General features: G+C 53.4%; 1 protein-coding gene across 1 annotated transcript in view; it reads left to right on the top strand.

The window, feature by feature from the left end:
* The first annotated feature begins 5,903 nt into the window (after positions 1 to 5,903).
* The window catches only part of DNAAF3 (dynein axonemal assembly factor 3), an 8,385-nt gene continuing 3,781 nt past the window's right edge, over positions 5,904 to 10,507 (top strand). Inside the window, exons 1-5 of the mRNA XM_021716081.1 lie at positions 5,904 to 6,040; positions 6,135 to 6,223; positions 6,541 to 6,683; positions 7,712 to 7,805; positions 10,342 to 10,499. Coding sequence (XP_021571756.1) covers positions 6,139 to 6,223; positions 6,541 to 6,683; positions 7,712 to 7,805; positions 10,342 to 10,499 — 480 coding nt within the window. The 5' untranslated portion in view covers positions 5,904 to 6,040; positions 6,135 to 6,138. The remainder of the gene's footprint in view (positions 6,041 to 6,134; positions 6,224 to 6,540; positions 6,684 to 7,711; positions 7,806 to 10,341; positions 10,500 to 10,507) is intronic.

Raw genomic sequence — 10,507 nt, 5'->3', positions numbered from 1 at the left:
TCCCTCCCTCCCTGCTTTGTCTCCCTTGCGTCAGGCATCCGTCCCGTGTTCCCTGAGGCCATCCGTTGATTGCTGGGGACCCAGAATAGATGCAGACTCAGACCTTAACCCCCACGGACTTACTCTTATCAAGGAAACAAAGTGGATAGGAATAAAATTCAGGAATAAGATCTCCAGCGTCTCGGGAAAAGGACAAGGGGAAGCAGGGAGGGTCAATAGTTCCAAGTTCGTCTCATTCTTCTTTCAATCGATGCTGCCTCCCAGTCTGTTTCTAGCAAAACACAATTGCCCCACTGACTTCTTTCTCATCTCGTTCCAGACAGGATTTGGGGTGGTGAACAAAGGCCTGTGAAATTTGGCAAGGAGGCACTCTGAGCAGCAGGTTAAGTGGAGAATGAGGCCAAATATATTCCCACATGCGAAGAAAGGGGGTAGAGTACAATTTTTGTCCCTGAGTTTCCTGGTAGTCAACGGGAAGAAGAAAATCAGATCATTAACACAGCTTATGATGTGCACAAGATTGTAAAATTTTCTCCAAAGAAATGCAGCAATTTCTTATGTGAGAGTGAATGAGTGTGTGTGTATGTGTGTTGTTTTATGAAGAAAGTACTGTGTGTTATTACTATTACTACTGCCAATAATAATCCTCACAGCAACCTCAGGAAAGAAATTATTCCCAGTTGACAAATGAGGAAGCTATGCTTTAGAGAGTTAATGTGATCTGCTCAGAATCACACAGCCAGGAAGTCTGTCACTAAATCCTGGGATCAAACCTCTTCTAATTTAAATGTTGACTTTGGGGTCCCTGACCCCCTATCTCAACAAAAAGCAGAGCAATAAGAAGAATAAACTCAGGCTGGGCGTGGTGGCTTACTCCTGTAATCCCAGCACTTTGGGAGGCTGAGGCAAGAGGATCACCTAACCCGGAGGTCAAGGCTGTGGTGAGCCGTGATCCTGCCACCACACTTCATCCTGGGTAACAGAGTGAGACCCCAACACACACACACACACACACAGCATAAACCCATCACTAATGACAATCCTTCCATTCAGGGAAGAAAGCAAGGAAGGCTGAGATCGTTTAGAAAGGGCGGTCAACGACCAGGCTTGGTGGCTCAGCCTGTCATCCCAGCACTTTGGGAGGTCAAGGAGAGTGGATTGCCTGAGCCTACAGGTTCAAGACCCACCCGGGCAACTTGATGAGACTTTGTCTCTACAATAAATCAAAATTAGCCAGGCGTGGTAGTGCGCACCTGTAGTTCCAGCTTCTTGGAAATCTGAGGCAGGAAGATCACTGGAGCCCAGGAAACCGAGGCTGCGGTAGCCAGGAGCATGCCACTGCAACTCCAGTCTAGGTGGCAGTGAGACTCCAACTGAAAAAAAAAAAAGAAAGGACAGTCAGGGACAGCCTTCCTGAGGAGACAAGGCTGTGATTTGAATGACAAGAAAGAATGAAGTTTGCAGAGGTAAGGTAGGGATGTGGTGGAATATTATTCAGCCATGAAAGCAAAAGGAAGCACTAAGTCAGGTTCCAGCATGAATGCATCTTGAAAACATAATACCAGCCAGGTGCAATGACTCACACCTGTCATCCCAGCAGTTTGGCAGCCAGAGGCGCGAGGACTGACTGAGCTCAGGGTTTCAAGACCAGTCTGGGCAACTTGATAAAACCTCTTCTCTACAACAAATCAAGAAAAATTAACCAGGCGTGGTGGCACACACCTATAGTTCCAGCTACTTGGAAGGCTGAGGCGGAAGGATCACCTGAGCCCAGCAGGTCGAGGCTGCGGTGGCCATGAGCATGCCACTGTACTCCAACCTGGGCGACAGTGAGACTCTGACTCAAAATAAATAAATAAATACATAAATAAGAAAGCATAGCCAGGCGTGGTGGCTCAAGCCTGTCATCTCAGCACTTTGAGAGACTGAGGTGAGAGAATTGCCTGAGCCCACGGGTTTGAGACCAACCTGGGCAATTTGGCGAGACCTTGTCTCTACCAAAAAGAAAACATGAGGCTAGGCTTGGTGGCTCAGCCTGTAATCCCAGCACTTTGGGAGGCCGAGGTGAGTGCATTGCCTGAGCCCGTGGGTTCAAGACCCGCCTGGGCAATTTGGCGAGACCTCATCTCTACAATAAATCAAAACCTAGCCAAGCGTGGTAGCGCGCCTGTAGTTCCAGCTACCTGAAAGGCTGAGGCAGAAGGATTGCAGGAGACCAGCAGGTCGAGGCTGCGGTGGCCGGGAGCAGCCACTGCACTCCAGTCTGAGTAACAGAATGAGACTCTAACTCAAAAAAAAAAAACAAAAAACAAACAAACAAAAAGAAAACATGACAACAAATGCAATAAGCCAGACACAAAAATCCACAGGACACAGGCTTCCATCTCTATGAAGTATACAGAACTGACCAAGTTGAGAAGGAAGAAAACACAGATTGGGGGCTGCCAGGGACTGAGAGAGAGAGACGGGGTGCGGGGCTTCCTTTTGGGGATGCCGAGAACATTCTGGAGCCTGATGGTGCTGAGGGTCGTGCAACACAGAGAGTGCACTCAATGGTATTCGTGGTAAACATTCAGGGTAAGTGCATTTTACTCCAATTTCAAAAAGAAGAAAAAGACAAGCAGGGGAGAATTCAAGGCAGGAGGAGCCCCAAGTTTTAAAGGCCCTGGGGCTGGAACTGGCATGGGTGCTCTCAAAAGGGCCAGGAGGGGAAGCTGGGGACACGTGGGTGGGGGGGGTGGCAGGGACACAATAGGGCCTCCCTCCAAAGCCAAGTCTCGGGGCAGGGAACTTGCCTTGGGGCAGCGGCTCAGGGTGAGGGGGGTTCAGAGGTGAATGCATGGATCAATGTAGGCTTCAGATCCCCGACTTCCTTATGGAGGCCATGGTGGGGAGTGCGGGTCCTATGAACGGGAGGCCTCAAGCCTCCATAGAGAAAGCCAGGATCTGGCTTCTGGCACCCACGAGCTGGCTTGAGAGGGGCTGAGACTGGCCAGCCCGATTCTTTGGGGACCCAAGATCTTGGCCTTTACTTCTCCAGTGGGCCTCAACTTCCCAGTGCCTAGCTCTGCCCTCAGGAGAAAGATGGACTTCCCTCCTTTTTCTTTTCTTTCTTTTTTGAATTGGGGTCCCACTCTGTCGCCCAGGCTGGAGTGCTGTGGCATGCTTACGGCCACTGCAGACTCAACCTGCTGGGCTCAGATGATCCTTCCACCTCAGCCTTCCAAGTAGCTGGGACTACAGGCGTGCGCCACCACACCTAATTTTTTTTATTTATTGTAGAGATGAGGTCTCTCCAAGTTGCCAGGCTGGTCTCAAACTCCTGGGCTCAGGCAATCCTCTCACCTTGGCCTCCCAAAGTGCTGGGCTTATAGGTGTGAGCCACCGCACCTGGTCAATTTTTTAATTTTTATTTTAGTAGACATGGGGTCTTGCTATGTTGCCCAGGCTGGTCTTGAACTCTTGAGCTCAGGTGATTCTCCTGCCTCAGCCCTTTGAGTAGCTGGGACTACAGGCATGCACCACCACATCTGGATAATTTGGGGGTTTTTTTTGGTTGTTTGTTTTTTGAGTTGGAGTCTCACTCTGTCACCCAGACTGGAGTCCAGTGGCCACTCCCGGCCACCGCAGCCTCGACCTGCTGGGCTCCGGCGATCCTTCCGCCTCAGCCTTCCAAATAGCTGGAACTACAGGCGCCCGCTACCATGCCCGGCTAATTTTTTTGATTTATTGTAGAGATGAGATCTCGCCAAGTTGCCCAGGCGGGTCTCAAACCGGCGGGCCCAGGCAATCCACTCACCTCAGCCTCCCAAAGTGGTGGGATTACAGGCTGAGCCACCGAGACTGGCTTAATTTTTTTATGTTTTGTAGAGACGAGGTCTTGCTATGTTACCCAAGCTGATCTTGAACTCCTAGATTCAAGTGATCCTTCCTCCTCAGCCTCCCAAAATGCTGAGATGATAGGTGGATCTCCTTCCAATCTGCTGCATCCCTGCCGGCTGCACGGTACCATTCCCTTTCACAGAGTCAAGACAGAGGTGCCGGAAGGGTGAGTGGCTTGTCTCAGCTCATGCAGCTGGGCCAGGAGCAGTGGGAGACAGCCAAGGCCCTTTGGGTGCTGCACCCAGTGCTGGGTGCTGGGATGATCCGGGGTGTGTCTCCCTCAGACTCTGCCCTTGTGGAACTCTCATGCTGGCCCTGGGATCCCATGAGCTGGCATGACAGCAATCACGACCCCCAGAGGCCGCCGTGTGCCAAGCCCTGAACCTGTGTCTTCACGAACACGGATTCTTCTTTTTCTTGGCTCAGTTCTCTGAGGTGGGTCTAAGTAGTACCCAAGGTGCTTGGCCAGAGGCGGGTCTCTCCCCTGGAGCCGCTGGGCCCATCTGGGGCACAGGCAAGAGATCAACGCAGCATGTCTGACACCAAGGGCCCCACGCTCATGTTATGGGCGTGGCAGCTGGGACCATTCTGCTAGGGAGGCAGAAAAACTCAGAAGAGTTCCAGCAGGGTGGGAGGGATGGGCAGGACTTTCCCAGGGGAAGATGGGGAGGGAGAACCAGGAACACAGGGCTGCAGGCCTGAGGGGCTGGGCGTGCTTCCTGAGCCCTGTGTGCCCACTCCCCTGGTGAAAACGTGCTCATCACGGCTGACTCCAAGCCACCAACTTGAAGTCACTGAATGTGGAGTGAGAAGAGATACCAGCACGCGGTCCACGGTCCTTCCTGAAACCCAAGGCGAGGCCTCGACCGTTGAGATCAATGGCATATTTTAAAAATCAAAATTAATGTGCAAAATCCACAATGAATGAAATATAAAAGTTATAGCTGGGTGCAGTGGCTCATGCCTGTCATCCAAGCACTTTGGGAGGCCGAAGCGAGAGGATTGTCTGAGGCCAGGGGTTCGAGACCAGCCTGGACAACTTGGCGACATGTCATCTCTACAATAAATTTTTAAAAATCGTCAGGCGTGGTGGCTCACGGCTATAATCCCAGCAGTTTGGGAGGCGAAAGTGAGAGGATTGCCTGAGCCCAGGGGTTCAAGACCAGCCTGAGCAACTTGGTGAGACTTCGTCTCTACAAGAAACCAAAACATTACCCGGGCATGGTGGTGCATGCCTGTAGTCCCAGCTACCTGGAAGACTAAGGCGGAAGGATGGCTTGAGGCCAACAGGTAGAGGCTGCAGTGGCCATGAGCGTACAACTGCACTCCAGGGAGACTCCAACTAAAAAAAATGTTTTATTAATTAAATAAAATAAATAAAAGTTATAAACACAGGATTTGACTTGGCACTTGCACTTCTCTGCCTGATCGAATTCTGGCTCTGGTTCGAATAAAACTACTTATACGGACAGTCAGCCAGTCTGTGGCCATAATTTGCTGATTTTTTTTTTTTTGAGTCAGGGTTACACTCTGTCGCCCAGGCTGGAGTGCAGCAGCACGATCACGGCTCATCTCAGCCTCGACCACCTCCTGGGCTCAGGCGATCCTTCCACCTCAGCCTCCCAAGGGTGCACCACCACGCTGGCTCATTTTAAAGATTTTTTGCAGAGACGAGACCTCGCTGTATTGCTAGGCTGGTCTCGAACTTCTGGCCTCAAGCCATTCTCTCTCCTCAAGCAATCCTCTCGCCTCAGTCTCTCAAGGCGCCGGGAAGACAGGCGTGAACTACCTTTGACTGACCCAGGCCTTCCCTGTCCCAGAAATGTGAACCGTCCCAGACCCCGCCCCAGACTCTTCCAAGCCCCGCCCCTTCTCCAGCTCTGTCGTTATGACAACCGCGTCCACACGCCCTCTTCTTCCGCCAGTGCCAGGGCCTTCGGCACTCCCATTGGTCAAAAGTTTGTCGTGGGCGGGGCCTGCTCACTTTCATTGGTCCGTTGGTCGTGGGCGGTGCAAGCTTGCATGCTCCCATTGGCTGATTGATCAAAAAGGGAGGGGGCTCTGGGAAGAGGCAGTAGAGTGGCGCCGGCCCGCCGCGCAGCACCGAGCTGGGAGAGAGGGGGCTTCCCGGGATATTAGGAAGGATAAAGGTGAGAACGTGTCATGTGGAGGCAAGGGAGCGAAAAGTGAGGGGCGGTGAGAGGGGCATGGGGTGGGCGATGTGTGCCAGTCCCTGGCCGTCTTTCCCGCAGGGCGATGACCACACCAGCGGGCTCCGGCACGGGCTTCGGCTCCGTATCCTGGTGGGGCCTGTCCCCGGCGCTGGACCTGCAGGCTGAGAGTGAGTTCCACGACGTTCGGCCGGATACTTCGGCGGCCTTCACACCTGCGCCGGCGGCCTTGGGCGACTTGTCCCAGCGTTGACGGCAGGGGGCGCTAGCGTTCCCCAAGGCTCCCAACGCTGGTGGGCGCTCTCCCTTGGGCAGCCCCGGGCGCAGTCGACGGACTACGAATCCCAGAATGCCTAGCGACACAGCTCCCCCTTGGAACCCGAGCCGAGGGCGCGAGGCCTGCTGGGATTTGTAGTCCGGTGCTCTGAAGGCGGCTCCAGGGGCCGCTCGGGCGACCACCAGCCTCAGCCCGCTGTCGTCTTGCCAGGCCCTCCAGTGGACCCAGACTCCCGAGGAGATACGGAGCACAGGACCCCCGAACTAGACGTGCTGCTGCTGGGCTCTGTGGATGGGCGGCACCTCCTGCGGACCCTGGCCCGGGCGGGGCGGTGGCCTCGCAGGAGGCTCAACGTGAGCTGGGGGGACAGACTAGAGCCCGGATGCCCGAGGCCTCCCGGGAGGAGGGGGTTGGAATTCTCGGGTCGAACCCGGACCCATGGATCTTAGGGAAGGAAGGGGCTGGGGTTTGGAACTCCTGGGTTTCAGAGGTAGGAAGGGCCTGAGAATCGGGTCTCTCAGTTATGGCGGGGAAGAGGGATGGGGGAACCCAGACTCCTGCGTTGGAAAGACAGGGATGGTGTGCAGAACTCCTGGGCCTGGGGAAGGTGGCCAGGCTGTAGTGCATGATCACAGCTCACCAAAGCCTCGACCTCCTGGGCACAGGCAATCCTCTCGCCTCGGTCTTCCAAGTAGCTGGAAGCACAGGCACCACCACGCCCGGCTAATTTTTTGATTTATTGTAGAGACGAGGTCTCGCCAAGTTGCCCAGCTGGTCTTGAACCCGCAGCCTTGGGCAATCCTCTTGCCTCAGCCTCCCAAAGTGCTGGGATTACAGGTGTGAGCCACCACACCTGGCTAATTGTTTTATTTTTACTTTATTTATTTTTGAGTTGGAGTCTCACTCTGTCGCCCAGACTGGAGTGCAGTGGCCGCTCCCAGCCACCGCAGCCTCGACCTGCTGAGCTCCGGCGATCCTTCTGCCTCAGCCTTCCAAGTAGTTGGAACTACAGGCACGCGCTACCACACTCGGCTAATTTTTGATTTATTGTAGAGATGAAGTCTCGCCAAGTTGCCCAGGCGGGTCTTGAACCCCCAGACTCAGGCAATCCACTCACCTCAGCCTCCCAAAGGGCGGGATTGCAGGCTGAGCCACCGAGCCCAGCTTAATTTTTTAATTTATTGTAGAGACGAGGTCTTGCCAAGTAACCCAGGCTGGTCTCGAATCCCTGGGCTCAGGCAATCGTCTCACCTCTGCTTCCCAAAGTGCTGGGATGACAGGTGTGAGCCCCCGTGTCCGGGGTGAGGGGCCACTCTTTGGGGTCCCCTGGGGGGCCAGGGAAGCAGGTCTCAGCATTGCCCTGCCCTGTCCCTCTTTCCAGTTCTATGTGCTGGAGAATAATCTGGAAGCTGTGGCCCGACACATGCTGATCTTCAGCCTAGCCCTGGAGGACCCTGAGCAGATGGGGCTGCAAGGTCAGTTGCGAGGACCCAGGCATTCTGACCCTTGGTCCCTGCCCCCCTCCACAGGGATTCTGGAACCTCAGAGGTGCAATTAAAAAACTGTGGTCATTGTCCCATATTTCACCCCTTGCGACCTTAGAGCCTCAACGTTACCCACCTGTAAAGTGGGGCTAAATATAATACCTCCTAGAGCCTCTTGGAGAGTTCCAGGAGAAAATTTGAAACTCTCAGAACATTGTGTGACACAGTGTAAGCCTCTAAACGTCCTGCCACAGGGGAAACCCAAGAGACAGCAGGTTCCTGTGAGGTGGCGAGTCCCCCCGACACAGGAAGGTAGAAAGTGACTGACTCCCTGTAACTACAACTTTGTCTGAGTGCCCGGAGCAAAGTCTCTACCCAGGAAGGCTGTGCTCAAATTTTGGCTCTGCTTGCTGTGTAGCCTTGGGCTAGAGTCTGTTCTTTTCTGGGCCTTGTGTCCACAGTTATGAAATAGGGATTCTTTTTTGTTTTGTTGATTTTTTGTTTGTTTGTTTTTGAGTTAGAGTCTCACTCTGTCACTCAGGCTGGAGTACAGGGCATGTTCATGGCCACCCCAGTGTTGACCTGCTGGGCTCTGGCAATCCTCAGCCTTTCGAGGAGCTGGAACTACAGGCGTGTGCTACCACGCCTGGCTAAATGAAATAGGGATTTTAAAACTCCCTCCACCAGAGGATTCTTGTGAGGAATCAAGAGGTGCCCAGCACTTGGTTTGTGGCACAGACTCGTATTGGGCAGTTATTATTCTCATCAGAATTGCAGGCGACCATTGTCATTACTAGCTCAGGGCTGTCAGAATATATTGCAAGATACACCTTGTTCGAGGTTCTTGAAAACTGGAGCCAAACTGATCAAACTAAAAGCATGTAAGTCTCGCCTATAAGGTTTTTTATTTTTCTTTTTATTTTTTCTTTCTTTCTTTCTTTTTTTTTTTTTTGAGTTGAGCTCAGGCTGGAGTGCAGTGACCCAGTCAGGGCTCACTGCAGCCTTCACCTCCTGGGGTCAAGTGATCCTTCTGCCTCAGCCTCCTGAGTAGCTGGGACTACAGGCACACACCACCACATCCAGCTAATTTATTGATTTTTTTTTTTTGAGTTGGAGTCTTACTCTGTTACCCAGGTTGGAGTGCGGTGGCACACTCACAGCCACCACAGCCTCGACCTGCTGGACTCAGGTGATGCTTCCACCCTAGCCTTCCAAGTAGCTGGAACCACAGGCATGTGCCACCACACCCAGTTAATGTTTTGATTTATTGTAGAGATGAGGTCTCGCCAAGTTGCACAGGCTGGACTCGAACCCCTGGGCTCAGGCAATTCTCTCATCTTCACCTCCCAAAGTGTTGGGATGACAGGTGTGAGCCACCGCACCTGGTATTTATTGATTTTTTGTAAAGACAGGGTCTCACTATGTTGCCCAGGAATGTTGCTGGTCTTAAACTCCTGGTCCAAAGGGATCCTCCTGCTTCAGCCTCCTAAAGTGTTGGGATTACAGGCATGAGCCCATATGATTCTTAAACTCTAAAAAAGCAATTTCTATATAGGCTTATATAGATGTCTGTGTCTGCATCTCATATACGACTAAAGAATACACAGTCATCCCTCTATCTCTCCTGGGGACTGGTTCCAGGACCCCTGCGGATACCAAAATCTGAGGATGTTCGAGTCCCTCGCTAAATGTCAGGTATTGGCATATGCCTTATGCACATCCTGCTGCATACTCTGTCGCCTGGGCTGGAGATGCTCACGGCCACCGCAGCCTCGACCTGCTGGGCTCAGACAATCCCCCCACCTTAGCCTTCCAAGTGGCTGGAACCACAAGCGCACCACCATGCCGGCTACTTTTTGACTTATTGTAGAGACAAGGCTACCCAGTTATCCAGGCGGGTCTTGAACCCCTGGACTCAGGCAATCCTGTCACCTCTGATTCCCAAAGCTGAGATGACAGGCGTGACCCCTGCACCCGGCACCTTTTTCTTTTTTAAAGGCAAAGGGAGGCTGGACCTGGACAATTTGGCGAAACCTCGTCTCTACAGTAAATAAAAAAATTAGCTGGGTGTGGTAATGCACGGCTGTAATTCTGGCTACTTGGAAAGCTGAGGCAGAAGAATGGCCAGAGCCCAGCAGGTCGGCGCTGGGGTGGCTGTGAGCGTGCGTGCCACTGCACTCCAGCCTGGGCAAAGGAGTGGATCGCCAGAGCCCAGCAGGTCGAGGCTGTGGTGGCCGGGAGCAGCTACTGCACTCCAGTCTGGGCGACAGAGTGAGACTTCAACTCAAAAAAAACCAAAAAAGAAAAGAAAAGAAAAGAAAAGAAAAGGCAAAGGGAGTGTAAGCAGGAGATTCAGGCTTGGGCTACCTGGGCGAGCAGACCTGGGCTGGCTGCTAAGCTGTTCTCCGTGTTGTAGTGTGGGGATGGGTGGGTGTTTCCGGGGTTCATCATGCGACTAGGCAAAAATAAACACCAAGATGCGGAGGGCCTGGTTCTGGCTCACCCCCGCCCCGTCGACTCCCCCCAGAGAGGAGCGAGGCCTTCCTGGAGCTGTGGGGGAACGCGCTGCTGCGCCCGGCCGTGGCCGCCTTCCTGCGCGTCCGCGCCGACCTCCTGGCGCGTCTGGTCCCCGAGCCCGACCGCCTGGCGGAGCAGCTGCCCTGGCTCAGCCTGGGCGCCCTCAAGGTGCCGCG

Source organism: Carlito syrichta, unplaced genomic scaffold (genome assembly GCF_000164805.1).
Source record: "Carlito syrichta isolate Samal-C Ts95f unplaced genomic scaffold, Tarsius_syrichta-2.0.1 Scaffold308154, whole genome shotgun sequence".
Classification (NCBI taxonomy): domain Eukaryota; kingdom Metazoa; phylum Chordata; class Mammalia; order Primates; family Tarsiidae; genus Carlito; species Carlito syrichta.
This window is presented reverse-complemented; position numbering and strand designations above follow the sequence as displayed.